The following is a 25589-nucleotide window of genomic DNA, read 5'->3' on the forward strand; positions in this document are numbered from 1 at the left end:
GCTAACAATAGTACTACAAGAGGCAGCTTGTGCAGAATTCAGATAGGGAATCGTGGATGAACAAGAGTGGAATCAATGGGCGCAATGTAAACAAATGACTGCGACTGAACGAGGCCGCATAAGTCCTACGGAAGATGGTTTTTCGTACCACAAAATTGGGGTGCGTACAGGCCATGTCGCTGTAACAGTAATTCGGTGCGAAAACAGAGGATAGAAGAAAATCGTACGCGGCCACGATTGGACAGTGAACTGCAGAATGTGACAGCTCGACGCTCGAGCACAGTAATAGGTGAGAACCTGTCTGTATCTACGGTTCGACACTGACCTGTTTAACTGGATTGGCGGCATGCTTATTTTTGTGTCATATTTTGTTGATCCAGAACCACAAACTACTTAGGCCACAATGAACACGTGAACAACATCACTGGTGTACTGAATGACAGATGGACTTATTTTCAGACGAGTCTCGTTTCAACTTTTCCTATGCTCATGTGATGATCACATAAGCGTTAGGTGCTATCGTAATAAGTTCAATCTGCCAACGCATATAACGACAGAAAGTAGGTGTAATTACGTGGCATGCGCTGCGCGATGATCTTGGCTGCCATGCATTGAGGGTAACCTCAGAGTCACCGCTACATTAGGGAGTGCTCAAGACTGATGTCATACCGTTCCTTCAAACAACTCCGTACGCCATATTTCAACACGATAATGTCGGCAACACAAATGATGAAGCTTCATCGAAGAATTATGTGTACCACTGCATCACTGTTCTGTACGGTCACCTAAAATACGTGGGGAATGATTGGTCGTTACCTTGTGGTCACGGCTCTCCAGCTGTGTCGATGACTGGATTCGTACAAAAACAACGTGGCAGCCGACTCCTAAGGAACATATCCAACACCTGTTTAATTCGATGCCATGATGTATTAGATGGATTGCTGCATGTGGAGGCTACACGCCGTTCTGGTTAAACAGTAGGGATTAGAAGTGTTGTACATTTTCGAAAATTGTAATAATTTCTATATTGCGATGTACCTAATCTACGGTATAAACCTCATTCCACTCACATGTGTCTTGATTAGTGATGCAATTTTTAAAACCAGCTTCGCGTAGACAGTTTGCTCCAACAGACAAGAAATGAATTAAGAAAGGCCTATCAGAACGGTCAGGGTACATCTAGGAAGCAGGGTGATAGGTTGGGAATGTCAAGCATAGATTCAGACCTAACTAAGTTGCCTTCATAGTGTTACATTGTTCGGATCACTAGCAAGATGAGATGTTTCAGTGTCGCGTCATGACGGAAAATGTAGAGCAGTTTCTACCAACGATACAAACATAGATCTTTGCGTCAAGCTTGATAAATTTGATACCGACGTGCTTGAAATGTTAAGATAAACCTTTGAGAACGTCTTTGTCAAAGCACAAGTATGCAGGTGGCATAAAGAGTTCAGAGAATAGAGGAAAGACACAGAGGACGAACAAAATTCCGAGTTCGAACAACGTCCAGAGCTCCCGGTGACGAGGCTGGAGTGAAGTCTGTGTGGCCTCTTACTGGCGTTAGATTTTTGTTCTATGATTATGCTCCAAGTCAAAGGTAGAAAGTAATAATAGGATGGATGATAATAGAGAAAGAGGAAAGTGAGAAGTGACGGAAAAACCTTGAGAAAACCCACACACACGGTATTGGTCCATCTCAAGGTCCACTTGGCGAGAGCTGGAATCGAACCAGGGAAAACATGCTCCAGAGGTGTGGCTGGTGTTACAGTCTAAAGTTAATCGCACGTCTGATAGATCTGCTGAAATCAAATGTGCATTGTACCGTTGCATGTAAGGAAATTTCTAGGCGAAAAAGGTGGCAACTTCTCACCTTCCGTATAGTCCGAATCTGGCTCCGGCCGACTTTTTTGTGTTCCTAGACTCAAGACTCGTATAAAAGGGCCGCTTTGGAACACTTCTAAAGAGTCCAAGCAATTACGATGCATCTCAGATCAAGACTTTCTGAGCTGCTACAGTGGCAGCAACGCTGAAACCACTGTATTGATACTAAAGGAATTTACTTTGAAGAATACTGCGTGTATTTGGACATGTTGTCAATATATCTTAAGGAACTAGAATGAGTTCTTTTTTTTTTTTTTTAAATTAGTCTCATCTTTCAGGACCAACCTTGTATAAAATTTATTCTTCTATATCGAAAATGATTATAATTAATTTTTGAATACGAATTATCGTAGTTTATCATTATCTACCCTTCCTTATAATTTACACAAGCAATTTCCCGGATTTCTACAAAAACTAAAGCGTGGAACTTTCTTTTAACAATAGTGAGAAATATTTTTTATATGATAAGACGGCTATACTTGCATGTGATAAAATCAGCTTATTTCAATCTCAAGTCAAAATGAAGAAGAAACGAAGAGTAACACATTATGTAAACAAAGTGTCCCGCTAATCCCCACCTGAGATTAAAGATCCAGAATGAACAGCAGAAGTGGAAAATTAATGGAATCTCAACAAGACAATAAGGACGAACTTAAGGAGCACAGATTTACACAGAGAAACGGGTGGCAAAAGATATGAAATGCGACGGAGATACCGACTCAGTGGCTAAGAAAAGTCTAAACATGAAAGGAAAAAATAGTGGCCTAAAAAAGGAAAGGTGAAACAAGAAGATATAGAAATAAATCATGTACAAACATTAAGGAAAGAGAAAGGATCAAAAAGTCAGTGATTATCGGAAGAGGAATAATAAAGGAGATGACACTGAGAAGCGAAGTTAATGAATTAATAGAATCCAGGAATAGGGATATTATGAATTACGAGACAAAATGGAAGGCAACTGGAGAGGAAATAACAACAGAGTAAAGACCGTTTTGGAGCTGGAGAAGGAATACAAAGTGTGGAACAGAAATGAGAATGTTTCAAAGAAATTTCATAAAAGGATTAGCGAAGGTATGTTGAAGAATGCGAAGGGATATAATCGTTTACTACTTCCCAGTCCTTGGAAGAATAATACTGAATAAACGTCAAATTCAGTTACTCCTTGTAATACTAAAATTGCGATCTGGCCTGGAAGAGTAGTAATTATTACATACCATAGTAAAGGAAATCTCTGTTCGGGAACCTAGTATGTTAGAAAGGAAAAAAATAAATAATATCCTGAGTAGTTGGAGAATTAGACTTTTGCAATTCTCGTAATCGTAAGAAACGATTGTAGATTTAAAATGTGGAAAAGGGTAAGATTCTTTTCTCTTCGAACTGGTAAATGTCCTACGTGCAACGATGTAGGAGGTGCATGAAATGTCAACCACCACATAAAAGACATTCGGTTACCTGGATACTGAATATTTATTGCATGCATCCAGAAAACTATATATGAAAATACACTGCTCCACAAAACTTAAGCAACTCGAAGGAAGTGGCAGAAAATAAAACGACACGATCACTGCACCAAGTATAATGAAAAACAGATGGTCCAGATGCACAATGCAACACAAGTGAAGACGAACAATACAGTTAGAATGTACAAAGTGACCAAAAAGTTCAGCACAACGATACCTCAACATGTGAAGATGGATTGTGCGAGGGCATATTCAGTCAATGGCGTGTGACCACCACGAACAGCTATACAGACACGACATGTGGCCTCCATGCTACAAATCAGAGTGTTGATCAAGTCTTGTGGCAGATGGCGCCATTCCTCGACGAGAGCTGTTTGCAGGTTAGGGAGAGTGCGTGCTGGCGGACTGCGCTACGCCATTCGCCGCCCAAGAGCATCCCACATATGCTTGATGGGATTTAAGTCCGGCGAATATGCAGGCCATGCAATACGCACAGTGTCTTCGCTCTCCAGATACTCGGACACAAGATGTGCACGGTGTGGGCGGGCATTGTCATCCATGAACAGGAAGTCTGGGCCAAATGCTCCGCTGAAATTGCGCACATGTGTATTGAGAATTTCATCCCGGTAGCATTGTGCTGTCAAGTGCCATGTTGCACAATATGGAGGTCCGTTTTCACATCCAGCATAATTTCACCCCACACCATAATGGAACCACAGCCATAGGACGGCCGTTCAGCAATGAAATTTGGATGATAGCGTGTTCCTGGCTCTCTCCACACTAAAGTCCGACCAGAATCAGACAACAGGCTTAATCTCGACTCATCGGAGAACATGACACACGCCCACTGGTTTCCCCCATGCAACATGTTCCTGACACCATGTGTAACGAGCACGTTTGTGCTCAAGTTTCAATGGCACACACAGCACAGGCCTTCTTGCATACAGTCCTGCTCTATTGAGCCGCCGACGAACAGTTTCACGCCTCATACGTTGTCCTGTAGCCTGAAACAACTCATTGGCCAGTTGAGAGCATGAAGCTTGACGGTTACGTTTGGCAGAAATTGTGAGAAATCGGTCATCGACGGCCGACGTCTTTTTCGGACGGCCTCCTCCATGATGTCCACTGACTTCACCTCCATTTTGGAAGCGACTTCGCGGCCTCGACACAACACTTTTGTTCACCTTGAATCCCTGCGCCACTTCCACTTGCGATCGGCCCATTTCCAACCGCCCAATTATTCGCCCGCGGTCAAAGCCACTCAAATGTCGTCTACCAGCCATTGCAAGGTGTGTACCCCAACAAGAACCACTAACTCAATGCTTGGAGCCTCGGACACTACTGGACTGTGGTGGATGCCTCATGGCATAATTTCTTCATAGCGCTTCCTACGGTGCTGCTTATGCGATAGAGTGGGTGCTCGCCTTCCCTGTATGTCTCTGTGTATGTGCATTCCACTAACCTGTGTTGAATGGGCCTCACTCGTCACTTATACCACGTTCTCCCTGGTTGCTTAAGTTTTGTGGAGCAGTGTATAACACGAACACTTGCACGCATTAAGCGCGATATTAAGATTATGGACGATTAAGACACTTAAAATTTTATCATTATTATTATTATTATTATTATTATTATTATTATGCCCTTTCGCTAGTATTCTCATATTTCGAATCACTTAAATACACTGATACTTGACGAGTGGGAGGGAGTATAATTCAGGGAGTCACTGGCGTAGGAGGATTGGTGATTATCCAAGACTACGATGAATTACACTTCTTACCATGATGCTTCTATTAGCCCTCCAAGCGGCTTGAAGATAAGTGGCTGAACTACCATAATTGTCTTAATAGCTTGACAGCGATCTCACAGCCTATGAACAAAGCAGGAAACGATTCAACTTCCTTCCACAATGGAAAACTATTAACTACCGTTTTAGCGTGTTTTTACTATATTATCTGTATAAAATATAAACGTTGAACACCGTTGCGCTATAATCAATAAGTCTACATGAAGAATGACCTAATGAGGTTGCTGTATCGACGAAGTACACCGTCTCTGAGAAATACAAAGTTTTTCAGCGTTGGATTTGGTAGTTATCAGTAAAACTGGAAATTTCGGTGTTGGTAGTATCCTCCTTAAGATGTTACTAGTGGACGCATGAAAAACCCATATATGAATGTATGGTAATTGCCCTTAGGCTGATCTGCTTAGTTCGAGTTACACTGAAAGTAACTATGCGCTTTTACCTCCTTGAGGAAAAAAAAAAAAAAGATTTCTCATGGTTCATAGTCTCATAGAAATATTTCCAACTAACTTCGATGGAAAATTTAAGGAGTTGATAAATGTTTTAGATTAATGATATACAGAAAACAGTTCGAAAAATAATAATAAATTAGCAATTTTGAATGTCTTATCGTTCGTTAGGCTTTCTGCCCAGTTACGGTCTCAGATTTACAAAATGTTGTTCCCATGTACCTGTTGTGTCTTATCAACAGGTCACTGACAACAAACGTTTGAAGAAGCAACTTAATGATTTCACAATGTTTTAGCTTGTGCGTTTCTCACACAAATTGAGAAATGTTACGAACATATAAATGCTGGTTAAAACGCATTGTATATTCGGGTAAAAATCATGTAACTGTGGATATGGTTTAAATATCGGGGGGTAAGCATAAATGTGAGACACCCTCCCTCCGAGGTGGAAAGAAAGTGTGAGGCACTCAGTCAAAGAAAAAGACAGCTTGGAAAGACTACTAGAGAAGCACGGCGAAAACAATGTTATACCAAAAAGAGAGAGAGAATGAGAACAAATACTGAGTGGGAGCAACAAAAGTATTGTAGAAGTTTACAGCGGGGTTAGACGAAAATGCTAAGAAAATAAGAATAAATTGTACAAGGTAGTTAAGGATAGAAGGAAGACAACTGAAAAATCAGTCAAGTGTGATAAATAGAACATGGAAATATTGTAACGTAATAGTTGCAATAACAACAGTAATACAGAGAAAACGAAATATACACGGAAAAGGAGTTATACGTTTTCTTAATTGTTATCTCCTAGAAGTTTTGTCATTTCCCTATTTTTCCCCTTGTTGTTGTAAAGGTTATTTGTATTATGTTTCTTTTTCAATTTCATTTCGTGATTATTTCAAAGATTATTTATAATCTATATATGGATTGCTTTGTATGAAATCATGTGATTAAATCCAGATCTATTGTAAATTCTACCATTTTGTTAAGCTATAAGCAAACTATTTATATATGAATTGTACGTACTAATATGTCCAATGTTTACGAAAATTGCATTAAAATTTTAAGTCCTGCTTTTAGCGTATACTCTTTGTTTTTTATTACGCAATGTTAAAAAATAAAATGAACGAGATTCTAGTATGTGAATTTATAGAATAGTGAAATTATTTTATTATCAGAATAATATTTTAAGAATTATTCATTTTACCGCTTCTAAATTTAAGTATTTACTCTGTAGTTTTTGTTGTTGTTGTTTCCAGAAGTAGAATAAATTGAAACTACGCAATTTCAAATAAAAAGTAAATTACGCACATTCCGATTCTGACGACTCACCACACCCTGTTTTTCCATCCAACAAATCGATGCCAAATATTATTACGGCTAATTACATGAGGATTTTCTTAACATTATTATTACAAATGTGATCAGTATATCTGGTACTTTGATCCAATGTCAATATGTGTGTTCCATTGTTCAAGCTTTGCTTTTAGTATACATAAATTTGATTTGAACTACTCGCTGAGCAAAACAATACGTTTATTGTGAAAATCATTAACGTGTAACTGTTTTACTATCCACTTTGGTTTCATCAGACATTATGAATCTTATAGGGGTCAGATTCAACATCAGCTTTTAGAGTATCAAAAAAGAATGGGTTTGAGACTGGGAGACGAGAGAATGTGTATTTCAAGCGAACATATTCATTCAGTGTCCTGAATCATGGATTCATACTGCCTGCCTGGACTACCTGCCCACCATATTTCATTCCGATCAAGCTGGTAGTTATCGAATATATATATAATATATATATATATATATATATATATATATATAGCTTCCTTCCTACCTATCTACCTATCTATCTCTCGAGTGAAACTATAAGCACCCGTATGCTTACACCGGGAGCTAAAAATGGGACAGAAGAGTCCTTCATACAAAGATCAAAGAAAAGTTAAAAACATCATATATAAAAACTATTGCACCACAATAGTACAGAAGGTGCATACAAAGATCAAAGAAAAGTTAAAAACATCATATATAAAAACTATTGCACCTTCTGTACTATTGTACACAACAAATAGCAGGGAAGTTAACGAGGGAGAATAAGATAGAGGAAGCAGAAATGAAGTTTATACAAAGCGTATTAAAGAAGACAAAAATGAACAAATAAAAAATAAATGAAAAAATAAAACCATGGAATAGGCAATGGGAAAGAATGGCTTCTCACAGAATATAAGCAAGAAAAGATCGAAATATTACGTACATGTGAAAAGAATGAAACAAGGGAAGATTCCATGAGAAGCACTGAAGAAAAAAATTCAAGGCACACAATAAGAGAAAAAAGCAAGATAATGGAAGCGTTGTGGAGAAGAATGGACAAGGGAAAAGTTATGAAAGAAACGTTGATTTCAAATTGAAACATTTCACTGCTGATTTATTTTATTATTTAAAGGAACATTTTTTATTACTGTTTTCACACATTTGCATTATTCACTTAATTTATAGTCACTCAAATATTAACAAAGCACAACATACCGTTTACTAAGATCATGCAAAATACTTTTATGATCATGCATAAAAACACGAATACACAAAAGGCACCTGATAAAAATATCTTGGGAACTCATATGTGCAAATCGTTTACAAAACTATCATACTATGACAGCATAAGCTATAAAGCAATTATTATATGATTCAAGTGTAAAATTCCAACGTTAAGTTATCTACTGAAATAGTAGTAGTCCTATATAACTTCATGCAATAAATTAAAAGAAGAAAAAAGTATTTTGCTTAATTTGTTAAGGTAGAGGTCTCATTACAGTTACGTTCACATTGTCTGCCATCAGGATTCGAACAATGTGAAAACAATCATTACTCTTTGTCTTTTTATAGAACTTCATTTTCACGTAAGTATGCGACTTCCATGAAGTGTCTTCATCGATCTGTCTTGTGGAACAAAAAGGTATTTTTTTTTTTTTTTCAACCATCTCATCGACAGAATATTTTTAAAAACTTAGCCTTATTATCTACGAAAAACGGGCAATCGATTTAATTTGGTTTATTCCTCGAGCATCTAACAACGATATTTTTACAATTACACTTGCGATCAAAATGATACTTTTGTCCTTTAATTTGATTCTAATCTGTTAGTTCGGTTCTAAGATCCTGAAGTCGTACAACATTCATCTGGTTGAACAGTCTTACTCTCAATTGATGATATTCTCCTAACATTTCACTGTAGAACTACACGCCTTAATCATGAGAATTGATTTTAAAAAAACACGGTTCAGATGATTATTTTTATCTTCACGCTGCGTCCTTACAGTATCGAATGTAATAATAAAATCTTTCATCAACGTATGTACTGCTTGGAAACTGCCTCAGAATTAATATATTCTTTAAAAAAAGAATCACTAAAATGATCCATTTTTGCTTTTAAATTCAAACTATATATTGAAATCGTAAACATTTAAAATTATTTTCAGTTGAAGAATTTGATCTGTGCCACTCGAATTCGCGCTAACACTATTAATCAAATGAATAACGTTTGTACCACTACCATACTAATAAAATTGACCAGAAATATTTAATGTGTTCTGGGTTTTACTTAAAAAAAATGTGTACAAAATTGGCATTTACAGAAGTATTTACAATATTGGCGCAGAACTTAAAAAAAAAAAAAAAAAAAAATCCAATGGTTAAAAAAAAAAAAAAGCTTCGTTTAGGAACAAGAGGCGTAACTAGGAACATTTCTCGACGTCAATTTCAGAAAGCTATAGCCCGAAGAGTGGCAATTAAATACTGAACTTCTCTATGTTGTGTATGCAATTCGCCAGGAAGGAAGTTCTACCATTCCGTTCTACCATACGCGTTTAACGTTCGTTAGTGTGCAATACTAGTTTACAGACTATTTGGATAAATTAATTCTATAGATATTGCACGGACTAGGTGCATAAAAGTTAAGAATTCAAATAAAATCAATGCCTAGACCCAAGACAAAAGGCAGAAAATTTAGGTAAAATTACCTAATAGGTTATATATAGGGTCACCAAGGAGAACTGGCTATTAAAAATCTTCGCACCAACTTTAAAACATAACAACTTCCTGCTGTGTCTTGTCCATCGTGCTATAAATCTTCACATCAAATCTCATGATTATGCAATTTAGGCTAAAGAAGACAGCAATAAATACAGGTAAACTATGGAAGACTTGGTAAAATAAGGAAGTGGGAAGATGTGAAATGAGAAAGTGGAAAAGAACTCAAGTAACCCCCAGGACATGACGTTGTCCATCACAAACTCATATTACCTGGAATTGAAACAGGAACCTTTCACAACGGAGGTGAGTGTTCTACCACTAGAACCATTGTGCCGCCACCAATGTTGCTCGTTATAGTGCAAATCAATTTCCAACTTTCACGGACACATAATTTAGGCAGTTGCATAAATATGTTGACATAATTATGATATGAAAATACGTACGTGCGGTTTGGAGTTGATACATTTTAAAAATTCAACGTAGTTTTTGAGAGATACTGATACTGAAAAGTTACAAAACTTATCGCTTTACATTCGATTTGCTTTATATATATATATATATATATATATATATATATATATATATATATATATATATATATATATATATATATATATATATATATATATATATATATATATATATATATACAGATGGTGATCAGAAAAATGGAAACATCTGTAGTTGGCAACACGTCAGATGTATGGGTTGGCAGTGGTGTCGTGGCGCCCGCAGCGCCGGACCGCTGGTGGTGGTGTGTTAGGTCGGTCTCCATACTACGTCAGGCGCAGTGGAACAGAAGTGTCCAGTGGCTGCTGCAGACGGAGGTAGTGTAAAATGGGAGACCTCTCAGATTTTCAGAGGGCAAATTGTTGGTGCGCGGTTATGTGGAGTGAGTGTGACGGCAGTGGCTACTGTGTTAGGTGTGTCGCGTGGGACAGTGTCGAAGGTGATGACGGCCTACACACCACACGGGAAAACCACATCGGGGAAGCGGAACAGTGGGCAAAAGAAAATTAGGAGTGACAGGTCACACCGGGTATTAAAGCGCATTGTCACGCAGAACCGTCGTGCCACTGCGGAGCAAGTGACGGAGGAACTCAATCAGCACCTCCCCCACCCTGTTTCGACAATCACAGTCTGCCGCGAATTACATGACATGAACTTACGGGGTCGTGTTGCACGGGCCAAACCGCTCATCAGGGACCATAACGCTTTCGCACGCCGCAAATGGTGCCGTGACCATGCAACTTGGACCGCTGAGGACTGGAAACGTGTGATATGGTCGGATGAGTCATCCTTCACCCTATTCCCAACCACGGGCTGTGTTTATGTGTGGAGAACGCTCAAAGAAGCTTATGATCTGCAGTGTCTCCGTCCAACTGTGAAACATGGCGGCGGCTCGGTGATGCTGTGGGCCGCCACATCATGGTTTTCATTGGGCCCTGTGGTCACACTTAGCGGACGAATCACTGCCAACGATTATGCCGCAATTTTAGGAGACCACTAGCATCCTATGGTCCGGATGTTGTTCCCGGACAATGACGCCATCTTCCAGGATGATAATGCACCCATTCACACAACTGGCGTTGTTCCAGTGTGGTTTGAGGAACATCGGGATGAAGTTCAACACCTCCCCTGGCCCGCCCAATCCCCAGATCTCAACGTAATTGAACATCTGTGGTCCGTCTTGGAAACACGACTCCGGCGACGATTTCCACCTCCATCCTCTCTCACAGAACTGGCCGATGCCCTGCACGAGGAATGGTGTAAAATTCCACTTGCTACCATTGACTACCTCTATGCCTCCATCCCACGTCGCATCAAGGTTGTTCTGAAGGCGAAAGGTGGCTCGACACCATATTAATCTGGTAAGTTGCAATTTCGTTCAGGTGTTTCCATTTTTCTGATCACCATCTGTATATATATATATATATATATATATATATATATATATATATATATATATATATATATATATATATATATATATATATTCAGGTTTTATTTTAATTCCAAAGATACTTTCTTCATTTGTCTCGAACTTACTAGTACATCAATCAATCAAGAAGTTACTACTTCTTGAAATTGTAGCTATTTGGAGAAATCTTCCAATTCCTACACTAACCGTTATTAAACTCATATATGATTAGAACGAAGGAATTCTAGCATGGCCACAGTAAATCAAAACGAAATAAAAACAAGATACGTAATAATTGTTAACACTAGACCAAAAACTCGTCAAAACAATTTAAGTACATACTTATGTCCGAACCTATACTGTAAATATCTTTTATTTTTATTTCATTTCGATTTATATTTTATAAAGTGACATCACAAAATAATAATAAAAAACTACTCCATAACATAAAGGAAAACCGTAAGTGCTTTCGCCGAACATATCAGATAGACAGGAGCGGAGAAACTGAACAAGAGGTAATTATGAAGCGCCAACTAAGCGCTACATTGGAAACCTGAACTCCACTTCAGAACTTTGTTTTTTTTTTTTTTTCTTTTTTTTTTTTTCTTTCTCCCAACCAATTCTTCCCATGCCTATCCGATGGGGCGCTCAGCGAAATAGATTACGATCCATTTTCTTCTGATCTGTGTGAAAGTAGTACTTTTATTGTTTTATAAGTAATTTGTTTTCTATACCCGCTTCGGGGTTCCTTTGTACGAACTATACGTATTATTTGTTGTCAGGAATCATTACTCGTTCTGACATAAAATTAGGACTTCCCGATGAACAACATTCTGCTATGAAGTTCACCAAAATAAAATAAGAATTGTGACTACACGCAGAAATGTGGTCTTAATATGCTACTCATTATTCTATTTGTTTTCAATAGATTACTAACTGAACTACTTCATGATGCACTTCAACTTGCTAAGTATGAGTACCCTAAATGAATGATTAGTGATAGCTAAATACAATATTATGCTGTGGAAGATTTGCTGCTGCGAGGGATGCAAGTCCGCCTGAACTTGTACAGCGCATTGCTTGCGGAGCAGTCAGCACAGAAAGTGGACTTATCACTTACTCGAGCTCAAATTGACGAACATCTCTTTGGCAGGTGACTCACCGCTCTGTGCTGGCGTGTATTCTGTTCCAAGGTCGCTGTTCTCACTAGTTATGCTTCCTTCTTCGCTGCTCAGACTGGCTTCTGAAGAAGTTTCACTTACAACATCGGCTTGATACTCTTGAGCATCATAAAATTCGGATGTGCTAATGCATGAACTGCTGTATGATAGTGATTGGTGCAGCGACTTTTGAATCTAAAAAAAAAGCACATACGTAACATACTTATGTTAATTTATTTTCAGTTTTCCACAAATTCATACTGTCATAAATGATAACAGCTTTACATTCACTACGAAACAAGTTATAAAAGAAATATATATGTAACTAATTAATTCTATGGTTAAGAAATCCCAACTTATACGCCGCAGAAGCATACAAGTTATACGCATAGCATTCTATTTTGTGCAGAGACGATCCAGTAGGGATTGATATTATCCACCACTTGTATCTCTACTTTTCAATACATACTTCAAGATTTTGAAAAGTTTTGTACGTTCAATACGACGCGTGGAATAAAAAATGGACTCATATGTTCTGGTACTTACCACATTATTGCTTGTTGTGCTTATCACCTTCAAACTAGTCCTAATCAGCATTTACAGATTTCTGCATACGTTGCTACCACTGTTGGTAACAACACTGGAAGTCATTTTCTGTGGCAGTGAGGTTTTCGTTTTCGTCATGACTTTCTCAACTGAGACAAAACTTGATACCTAGAGGTCAGAATTTAGTTTCGGAAGGTGTGGGGAGAAGATGATCATATGCTCCAAGACCCGCCGAGTAGAGATGCTTCATGAGTAATGTGTCTGAGCACCAAAAATTATTGGCAGACATAGCCTCATGGTTAACGCGCTGTCACAATGCAGAATCTATCAATTTTTCCACAGTTGAGGCCTCTTTCTTCCACTTTTTCGTGAAGTTTTACTTTCAGCTTGTCCAACCATTATTGCAGTAGCAATGTCCTCCAGTAGAAGTCCACTCAAACATTACAATTCCAAGAATGTCAAAGAACACAAGTTGCACTGCCTTAAAATATGAGCTTGACTCTACCACACTTTCCCTCACAAAAACATTCATGCCATTGAAAGACTTGCACTCTTTGCATAGAAGTATCATCGTATGCCTTAGTTGCCGTGAAGCATTCGGAACGTTTCAATTGAGGACTTTATAAGTGTCACAAGAAACTTGAAGTTAATCCTTTGTTCTCTTTCAGACCAGCTACTTTCCGACACAACACGATCACATATTTTCACAGAATGACCCTTTACTTGAAACTATCACAGTAGGGTGAGTCGAAACTTCATGACAACAAAGAAGAGAAACGTTGCTTTAACATTAACCAATTTATTGCAAATGCTTCAGTTAACAAAATCTAAATTCAGTTGGCTTTTTTTTTTTTTTTTTCTGGTCACACCTCGTATAAATTTTCCTACTTTCTCTAAATCGTTAAAATCACTTTATTTATCCAATTCTAATATTATTTTTCATACATTTCAACCTATTTTCTGCTTAAATACAGTGTAATTCATTTATATTGGTGGAGAAAAAAATCAATAAATAAACGGATAGGACGCAATTTTCTACTATGGAAGAATAAATTGTTAAAGTGAGAAATGCTTCAAAATATGATACTGTCCACTTGAGGGCAAGTATTATTGCGGAAAATATATTTTTAAAAAGAAATGTGAAATACCTATCAACAGATATCGGTGGATACCTTTTAAATGTTTAATTATTATTGAGCAGGCAGTTATTCAGATCGAGTATTAGCCTACTTAGAAAAGTGTTTTGAAGACAGAAATCAGGAGGTTTAATTCTGCCAAATAATAAACTGAAATATTAATATTTTAAGTCTTTAATTGGATCTTGTTTACTTAATAACCAATCTAGATTTGCTATTACCATAAGGCTTATGTCTAGAGCATAGTTATTATATCCTATTCTTTACAGAAAAACAACCACAGCTATCAGTTTTAATTTAACTGTAACATAACTGTAACATACGATATTGTGTTGAATCAAAATATGGAAATACGATTTTAGTACAGTCAATTGTTCAAGTGTATATCCATCCACAGAAGTTGACGCCTTTTCATTCCCTCTACTGTACGCAAGTTTCACTCATTTCTTCCTCCGATTTCTTCGTATGTATATATACTACAGTTCAGTTGAAGGATCTGAGAAGTCTGTCCAAGAAAGTTACGAGATTTTTCCTTCTTTGCTATTAATATTTAGGAAACATTGCATCCTACAACTTAGAAAGCATACACTTTTCAAGAGACCATATCCTGCTGGTATATGAAAACTCAAGTAATATCAATGTGGCCTTCTTTTTCACATTACCAAGAACTTTCAACTATAGTATGTTGCATATTATCTTTACCAGCTATAAGAACATAGTCCGAATAGGCTTCTACATATTTTTGAAAAAAAGGGGGGAAAAATCATTTAACTTTTGTTAATCACTTGGGTGAGATAACTAGAGCTTTTTTACTTTCTCTCTTGTCTAAGTCCCTAGTCTAAGGTAAAACGTTTCCACTAAGGAAAACAATAATTCTGTGGAAATTTCATAGAGAAATCTTAATTTTCTTCTTAAAGTAACTTCTTTAGTAATATACTCTTGTAAAGTAGAGAATATTCAGTCATCATGTATAGTCAATGGCTTCCACAGCGTCTCAAGGGAAAGAAAGATACGTGCCGGTCGACAGCAGAAGATCTATAATGTATCAATTGCCTCAACTCAAATGTTCAAGCAGAAATTTTGGTATATAGAGACATATTTTCACGTTAATGTCGAGTTAAAGTAATAAAATACACTTGAGAAAATTTCACAATTGTATGATGAACTAAGTAATAATCTACGGCAATGACTCAAACGAATCAATGGTACCCTATTATGGTCATCGTATGATCGAGTCGTGTAAGGTGTTTACAAAAGTAAAACTTATTCGTTTTGGATTCAAAATCTGGACATTTTGTTCATGTGATGGATTCCAGTATGTCAAGCAAATCTATTAAGGGAAGGATACTGATGAATCTAGAAACTGCTATTACTACAAGTCCTAACATTTCTCTACGTATCACTCACCCTTCATTATCTCTAATGGAATGAATAATAGATCACGCAAATCCATTTGGCCTAAAATGACAAATACTTCATTGGATATTGTAACTAATCCTTTGTAAGCTGAAGTATTCTTTGATAATGAATTCACCTTGTACTCATTGTTGAAAGAGTTGCAAATCAAGTGGCTTAAAGCAACCGGTACAGTACTGCAATGAAGAACCGGTAACTTTACTTTGGTCCGCGCAAACGAAAACAAAAAGAAGATAAGAGAACATGATCTCCAGTGTGATAGTGGTATTTACATATGCAGGTGAAATAAGAACTCCGTAACCGCCTTTGTATCAAATACCAGATCCAGTTACCAACAGGAAGAACAAAACGATGCTCTCTACCTCAAACAAAGGATCCATGTCTCTGAATATTACATAGCATGTAAGTACAACAATGTAATGCGTGCTATGGATGTAATTGATGGGATGGTATCCAGTTGCAAACCTAAGCCTTATGGAAAGAAATGGTTTTTCAACTTGAAAATACACGAACCTTATGGGAAGAAAGAAAGTGAATTAAAAAAAGAAGAAAGAAAAAAAAAGGATTTTGGGAGAGGAAATCTGCTGTACTTCTTCACCAAAATTCACGAACGTAATCAAGGGCAGGATCCCTAGTTGTCACTATAAGTTTACTGGTATTATTGCCCAAATTCCATGGAACAGCGTAATACTGACACCTGAAAATGGTCAATGTTTCCACGTGGGAACATACCAAGTCACATAATAGAAAACAAAAAACTTTTATAGATCTATTATTTATATGCCTAATGTAATTTTGTGAATCTTGTAGTTTTATTTATTATCCTCTATCTAGTATTAGAAATTCTAGAATATAGCCCTCCTAATTGAAATTAATATATGATTGACCGTTCTTCACCCGAATTCTACAGATATCAAGAAGAACACCACATAGCTTTGATCTTTCTTTAATTATTATTTCTCTTGATATGCATTAATTATCTTAAATATTCCTTACATTTAATTATTTTTCTCAATGTTCCTTCAACATATATCTTCAATACAATCTTCATTGTAAAATTTCTTTACTAAATCTTTCCAAAGACTAATATATTTGGTCTAGGAATTAATTCGTGCGGTTGGTACGCACACATTGAAGCTGTAGTACAAACACAAAATACATAAATACCTTAAGAAAAATATTGTCCATCGCTAGCCACCACTTTCGCCCATCTGTCAGGCAATGTACGGATTCCGTGGCGAAAGAAGTCCTCATCCTTGGAAGCGATCCAGTCAGAGACCCATGTTTCGATATCTTCTGAAGAAATAAACCGCTGTCCAATCAAATCGTTGTTCATGCAATCGAACAAGTAGTAGTCCGAAGGAGCAACGTCTGGTGAATACGGCGGGTGGGGTAAAACTTCCCATCCGACATTTTCTAAATAGGTTTTGACCGGTTTTGCGACATGTGGGCGAGCGTTATCATGTTGAACAATAAGTTTATCATGTCTGTTCTCCCATTCTGGTCGTGTTCTGGCCAGAGCTTGCTTCAAACGCATTAATTGTCGTCGATAACGTTCTCCATTCATAGTTTCACCCGGTTGCAGCAGCTCATAGTACACCACACCTTTCATATCCCACCATATGCACAGCATAACCTTTGCACAGTGAATATCTCGTTTTGGTTGTGATGGACCTGGTTCACCTGGTTTCACCCAGGCCATTTTTCGTTTAGGGTTCTCGTAATGGATCCACTTCTCATCACCCGTAATAATTCGATGCAGAAACCCCTTTGTGCTCTGTCGTTGAAGCAGCAATTCGCAAATGGTTTTTCGTCTTTCAACGTCTCTGTCTTTCAATTCATGTGGAACCCAATGTGACATCTTTTGAATCATTCCCATGGCTTTCAAGCGTTTGGAGACTGTTGTTTGATCAACGCCTAATGCTGCTGCAAGTTGTTCCTGCGTTTGACACGAATCCTGCTCGAGCAATGCTGTCAATTCTTCGTCTTGAAATTTTTTTGGCTGTCCAGCTCGCTCTTGGTCTGCCAAGCCGAAATCACCACTTCTAAACCGTGCAAACCACTTCTGACACGTTCGCTCAGCTAGAGCATGGTCACCATACACTTCCACCAAAATACGATGACTTTCAGTCGCACTTTTCTGCATGTTAAAGTAATGCAGCAGGACACCCCGCAAAAACACTTTATCAGGCACAAATTGCGCCATGTTCACTTAACTACAAACTGGTGTTGTTGACGCTTTAATCCACTGCCCTATACTACGAACGATACGCGATGACAGGGGTTTGCAACACATGTGTGGATACACGGAACTGTGGGACTCTTCGTTCGTTGCGCCATCTCTTGTCCACCCGCACGAATTAATTCCTAGACCAAATATGAAACAACAGTGAACACCGGTATGTGCGTTATTTCATGACACTCACTTTCAATACCTAAGAGGCTAATTTGATAAATAAATAAAAAAATAAAATAAAATAAAATAAATAAATAAATAAATAAATAAATAAATAAAAGAGCTCTCACAGCTCAAAGAACACTTTACCAATCCTTACACTCTTACAAATTCTTATAGATCGTTCAAAAAATTCGTCGTTTAGTTTGATTTTTGAACGATCTGTAAGAATTTGGAGGAGCAAAAGTGAGTAGCTTTGAATTTATTGATGAGATTGCTCCTCAACACCTTACTTTTATGGAAGTTTCTAAAAGAAAGAAAAAAAATAATAGTTTTATTTGAAGGTAAAACTTCAATTTATAGTTAATCTTTTAACCACTCCAAGGGAAGTTTAAAAAAAGAAAGTTTAGAACTAGTACTACTTATGACTTAACACTTGTCAGGAAAAATATTAATTATACTATTTCATTAAAATATCTGTTCTGTACCAACAAATGCTCATTTGCTCACTACATGTTACTTTATTATTACTTAAAAACTCCCATGCTAAATATTAGCTATCCTGTTTTATGAAAATATTTTTTTTCTCAAAAAAATGCTATATTTATGCACTTCATTTTGTTATTAGTATTACTATTATAAAATTACAAAATCTGAACTCTCGGTGTTACAGCCAAGCGGTTTTTAGTTGAATGATCTGTAGTGAGCACATAAGCTTTCGTTCTGTTGCTTCTGGCTTTCAAGAGCAGATTTCGATGTTTCTGAATTCAGCCAGCTTCTCAATTGCCTCACGATGCTAAATCAACACCCACATTCCCGGAACTAGTTCTACACCTCAAAATTGTTTCTGAAGTATCATCTACAATTATTCTTGACTTTCTTTTCTTCCTTTTCCTTTTTTTCTTTTTTAAATGATACGACAAAGAGAAAGATTTTACGTACAGAAGGAGGAGTACATACTGCTTCTGATGATGGTAGAATGGAAGACACATCACTTAGGTCAGAATTCTCATGTATCCTGTTTAACCTCCCGCGTAATTCAATATTCTGCTGTAGAGCTTGGTTGAGAGAATTCTTTAGACTTGCAACTAACGAAGAATTATTATGTGCTAGACCAGTACCATCAGATTCTAGGGCTTGCTTCAACCTATCCCTTTCAGTCAGAATTGTTCGAAGGAGAGCTTTCAGGTTACCATGAACTGAAAAATAGAAATAATAGCATTATTATAACGTCTGTGTTTAACATACCAACTGACATATCTTAAAGTATTATTGACTGAGAGAACATATGGAATAATGCTTCAATAACTAAAGTACTCACTCATTTATATACTTCAATACAGAATAAACTTCCCAATATTTCAGTTACATAAACGAGTAAGCTTAACTTAGGGTTAATAAGGCTTAATACATGTTGTATATTGAGATTTCTGCATGCTTATTGTTTTAGTAACAATGGATATTTCAAATTTATCTACAAAGTAATGTGTTTTTAGAGTGAAGAACTTCCCTTTACATGTAAAGGATAATCGAAACAAAGGGCTTCCCCCAAATTGATGGTGAATGTAGAGTAGATCTACGCAGATTATTATTATTATTTCCTTCACTAATTTTGATGTAAATTTCCACTTCCTTAAAACCACAATATGGATTCCGACTGCATTTCATTGTTGCCAACTTCGGAATTTCCCAAGACACTTGTTGCAAAATTATTTGTAACTTTTTTGACTAATAAAGTGGAAAATAGACTTCCTTTCCATAGCTAGCCCGTCTTTTTGCCATTGGTTTGATTTCATACATTTCAAGATCACTAAATTTATTGTCTCAACCAATTCTGGATGTATGTAATAGCTAGAGGTATGGGTATTGAGCTGAACATATAAACTATATCTATGGAGGCTATTTGTAATTAATTTACATTCACCAATACACATACTTTCATTTTTGCTTCCTGACTATTTTCAACAACATATTTGAAACGTCTACAAAGAAGAGTGCGCAAGAGCAAAATGTAGCAAAGCAATCAAATTTTGTGTTCGCCTTGGAAAATCTGGTGCATCAACGCTGGAAATGATTCGGCAAGCATACGGCAGTGAAAGTTCATCACAAGCTCAAGTTTTAGGTGGCAAACAATTTTCAAAGAAGGCCAGGAGAGCCGTGGAGGACGAACCCTGCGCAGGTCGCCCGTCAACCTCAAGAACCAGAGACAATGAAAAACGTGTGTGATTTGCTGAACTAGGACCGGCGTTTAAGTGTTCGTTTTATAGCGGATACGCTAGGAATCGATAAAACGGTTGTTCACAAAATCATCACCGAGGATCTTGGGATGAGGAAGATTTGCAGCAAGCTCGTCCCGAAAGTTTTGACGAACGAGCAAATTCAAAACCGTGAGGCCGTTTCGAAAGCTCTTTTTGGAACGCATTGAAGGAAACTCTCAGCTTTTGGACAATGCCATTACCGGAGATGAAAGTTGGATCTTCGAGTACGACCCCGAAACAAAACGGCAGAGCACTGGATGGCACACTCCGTATTTGCCTCAAGAAAAAAGCTCGCATATCCAAGCCTAGAATCAAAGCATTGCTGATTGTATTTTTCGACAAGAAAGGTGCGGTCCACTCGGAATTTGTGTCTGAAGAACAGTCAATGGCGCTTTCTACGTAGAAGTATTAAAAAGATTGAAGAGACGGGTCAACCGAATGGGACGAGAAATTGCCGCCAATTGGAAGCTCCATCATGACAATACCATGTCACACCTGCTTTGTGGTTACAGAGTACCTGACGGAAACTGGCATCACAACGATTCCTCAGCCTCCCTACAGTCCCGACCTTACTCTGCAGACTTTTCCTCTTTCCCAGAGTGAAAAAATGTTTTCAAAGGACCACCACGGAACCCTGGATACTGTCAAAGCGGCTTGCACGCATGCTCTGAAGGCTGTTACTGACTTTCAGGGAGCGTACGAAACGTGGAAAACTCGCCTGCAGAAGTCTGTTGATGTTCAAGGAGTATACTTTCAAGACCAGTAAAGGTTTGCAGTGATATCTGTAATAAATTTTGTTTTCAGGATTTATTCTCATTACTTAAAATACCGACCCTGTACACGTTGTGTATTGAGATAGATCTTCGCGTGCTTATTGTTTTAGTAAAAGTAGAATTTACTTATAAAGTTATGTAGTTTTAGAGTGAAGAATTTCTCTTTCTATGTAAAGGATATAGATAGTCTTGCCCTAAATTGATAGTGAAAAATGCACTCCCATATACTTTTACCTATTGATGATGTTATTTCTCATTTTTCAGACCTATGCAGAAGATTAATTTTCTCCATCAATCTTGATGTAACTTTCCGCCTTCTTAAAACTACCAATATGGATTTCGCTTGCAATTCATTGCTGCCAACGTTTGCTTCCAAACTCGTTTTTAAGCCTCATTAATATTCGTTAAACGTTATTCGTGTAAGTAGCCAAAATACTGGAAAGTTTATTCTGCATTAAGGAATACAAATAGGAGAATACTTATTCAAACAACAGTACCATATGTTCTGTTTTTAAATTCAAGGCTCATCATCTTTGTTAGTATTCTGTCATCACTGGCAATTAATAAGCCATACATTGAGACGTGTCTATATGCAATGTGTACTATGGATCCCAGCTTACCATATTAGTCTTGAAGCAGGAGCCTCCAATTGTAGTCCTTTTGTTCATCTCCACCCATACTTTCTATTAAGTAAATTCAAAAACAATTTCTTCTCAAACACTGTCCTAACCCAATGATGGTTAAATAGTAGCAGGTGGACCGGATCTGGCCCGCGAATAAAAATCAAAAAGTTATTGATTCTTTTTTAAAACTCTAAGCATAACAGGAAGACTGACGCTCGTCATCATAATATATTTGAATCGAGACTTGACTTCTAACTCTGAAAATACGTACTTTTAAATCTATTGCTTAGCAAATCCATTCTTAAAGGTAAGACTATTGGTACCCTTTTATAAATGCAGATTTCACGGTCACATTCAGATGTTCGTAGCTCAGGCTCTAATTGGCCTAGATACATAAAACAAGAAGCAAGATACCAAGAAAATGAGAAAGATTTAGAAAATGTATGCTTTACACACATTCAGTGATCTATTATAACAGAGGGAAAGGAAAAATTACTCCCACGCATGGTTCATAACACCCGTGTTATGCTCCATATAGTATAATGCTCTCTTCAAAACATTTTATAACTCTATTCAGCAGCCCTTAAAATAGAATTCTTTCTTTGTTCATAAAGATTTCGTTCTCCGACCGAAACCTAAATATCAAAAACTATCACCTGTAACTTTTTCCTCCGAACTTTCATAATTCCCACATTTCCTTTCATTCTAACTACTACTGCCTTGGTCTCTTCTAATATTTATATTTATTTCGCTGAGTCTGAGTTTTTGTGTCTTGCGTACTTATGAAATAACGAGGTTGTAAAGAACAGGACTTACTATTAACCTGGGGTGAATTTGGTGTAGTTGATGAGTTACAGATCATCATACAAAAGTAACTCTCACAATATCAACTATGCCACCGACCCCGAATACCTTCATCTCACATTTTCACTTTTTTTTTTTTTTCGTCACGTTAATTTTAGATTTAGATATCTCAAAAGAGTTAGATCATCTGCAAAGCGAAAACATTTAACTCTACTTCTTGAACTCACTTGTAACTACAGTAAAACCTGTCAACTTGGCCACCTGCTTATCTTGGCCTGGTTCGTCTTGAAACCTGCATTTTCCCATAAGACATTTGTTATTTATTACTCCGTTAGTTAGCCAAATGAAATAATGTTTACCCTATGATGATAATGATAAATTTACCTGCGTATCTTGGCCACGCAAAATACCGTTTTGTTATTTTTCTTAATTCTTTCGTATTCCCATATGAGGGACAGATGTTCTTTATTTGTGACTGGAGACACAGAAGCATGGATTCCCACTATTTGTTCTTGGAGGTCAATGGCCAGAATACTGCCCAGATCAAAGGCTGGTGAAGGGAGATGTAAGTAAGAAAAAGCACGTACAGGAATTCAGGAAATGGTTGTGCGTATTTGTTTACCCTGTCTGTTTTGGTAAAAACCATTAGATATATCGGCTCCTTTCATGAGTGGAGCGCTTTAGCAATTCCGGAAAATTCTCAAGGTTAAAGCTAACCATCTCAATTGTCAACTATCGGCACCTGACGGCTTGTCGAAAGGTAGCGGAGGTTTTGAGATATGAATTCCCTTAAGATTTTCTCAAAACATCTTTTGCTCCGAGGGAAACACTTGTAGCTCATTAACAAGAGGTAGTTAACTACAAAATTAGAATGTATATGTGCCAAAAAGAATAAAAGAAATCTGTCTAAAATGAACTACCATTAATAAATTGTTATTAATAACTGACTCGCTACTTTTCGAAAGGTATCTACAGAAAATATTTGTAACTGTCGAAAAAGGATCATATAAACTGCATATAAATTTTTCAATTTATAATTTTGCTTTCCTTGTTTTCAATCTGAATAACTCAGTGTGCTACAATATCAATTTCAATAAAATGCGCACATATGTTTCTATTTTATGGTTGTTTGTGTTATTGTGTTGCGTTCTCAATGCGAATAACACTGAACCAGACTAGTTTTCAGGAAAAGAAAGGAACATATATTTACCCTTTTACGATCTTTGGTATAATTTGTACCATACGGGTGTTTTATAGTACTTTGCGTTATAATTCTCCTATTTGAGCTTTTTCGTCCGTTTTTTTTTTTTTTTTTTTTTGCTTTGTTTTATTTTGTTTTTTTAAGTCTAGAGGCATTGTAGAACACGTTACGTACGGTTTCATGCCTTCTTGCGTCGAGACACAGGACGGGATGACGTCATAACTTTAAAAATATATATATTTTTTGTTAGTCCTATTTTCATTATTTTTTTGCGGGCTTACTTTTGCATCTAGAAGATTGAAATTTTGCACAAATATTCAGTATACCGAGTAGTATTTATAAGATTTTTTCAGATCTCTGCATTAGCACAGGAGGGCTTCAGAGGGGCAAAAAAGTAAGAAAAAGAGATATTTTAACCAAAAAATCTCTTTTCTCGCTATTTTTACGCCTCAGATACATGATGGAGACACATGAATGGTACCATCTGAAAGCAGTTTTATTCTGAAGAGAACGATAGGCAAACCATGATACTAAGCTAATTAGGGATGTTTCAGGAAATTTTTACCCAAGATCCTGTTTTATACGGGAATCTGGGGTATTGTGGATATATTTTTTTTGGGGGGGGGGGGGGGCGGGCTTACTTTTGCACCTAGAAAATTGAAATTTTGCACAAACATTCAGTCCGACGAGTAGTATTTATATCAGATTCTTTCAGATCTCTACGGTAAAACAGAGGGGTTCCAGAAGGGCAAAAAAAATTAAAAAGGGATATTTTGACAAAAAATCCCTTTTGGTGGGGGGATTTTCCCGCTTCAGATACACGATGGAGATATGTGAGTAGCACCGTTTAAAAGGCAATTCTATTCTGAAGAGAATGATGGGCGAACCATTATCCTAGGATGAATATGGATGTCTCAGGAAATTTTTACCTGAGGTTCTGAAAAAAAATATTTTGGTTAGGCTTATTTTTATTATTTTATGGTAGGCTTACTTTTGCACCTAGAAGAATGAAATTTTGCACAAACATTCACTCCACCGAATAGTATTTATCAGATTTTTTTTTCAGATCTCTGCGTTAACATAGGAAGGGTCCAGAGGGAAAAAAGTTAAAAAAAAAGGATATTTTAACCAAAAAATCCCGATCCCTTTCTTCGGGATTTTCCGCCTCAGATACATGCTGGAGATATGTGAATGGTACCGTTTGAAAGGCAGTTCTATTCTGAAGAGAATGATGGACAAACCATGATTCTAGGACCATGGACGAACCATGTCTCAGATTTTTTTTTACCTGCGATCAGGTTATCTAGGGTAATCTGGGGCAATTGTGGGGATTATTGATAAATATTTTCCCGCCCTTACTATACAAGAAAGAAGCTTGAAATTTGGTACACACATTCAGTCTACCGAGTAGTATTTATCAGATTTTTTCAGATCTCTACATTCAGATAGAACCGTTCCAGAGGTGCCCAAAGTGTGACAAAAAATATTTTCAGGGAATTTCCCCCTTTCCCCTCAATTTTTCCCTCTCCTGGTATATGGTATGGGCATGTAAGTGGTACCAGTTGAAAGTCCGCTCTATTTTGAAGAGAATGAAGTATGAACCATGATCCTACGATAAATAGTGACGATGCAGTAGCTGCCTGACTGAAAGTCTAAAAAATATCCCAAAAACCCAAGATCGTAAAAGGGTTAAACATACTGTAGTAATTTTTTTCTAGTACTGTATATTG

General features: G+C 37.1%; 1 protein-coding gene across 5 annotated transcripts in view; it reads right to left on the reverse strand.

The window, feature by feature from the left end:
- LOC145674976 (oxysterol-binding protein-related protein 6-like) overlaps nt 1-25589 on the reverse strand; it is a 172582-nt gene that overhangs the window by 30367 nt on the left and 116626 nt on the right. For 4 of the 5 annotated variants that reach the window (XM_081745318.1, XM_081745335.1, XM_081745310.1 and 1 more), the window contains 2 exons: nt 19143-19399; nt 12710-12902 (listed from right to left, as the gene is read on the reverse strand). In XM_081745318.1, the coding sequence (XP_081601444.1) occupies nt 12710-12902; nt 19143-19399 (450 nt within the window). The remainder of the gene's footprint in view (nt 1-12709; nt 12903-19142; nt 19400-25589) is intronic. The other variant, XM_081745328.1, reaches the window with a different exon arrangement.

The sequence above is a fragment of the Thermobia domestica genome, chromosome 2 (assembly GCF_964235325.1).
Source record: "Thermobia domestica chromosome 2, izTheDome1.hap1.1, whole genome shotgun sequence".
In the NCBI taxonomy this organism is placed as follows: domain Eukaryota; kingdom Metazoa; phylum Arthropoda; class Insecta; order Zygentoma; family Lepismatidae; genus Thermobia; species Thermobia domestica.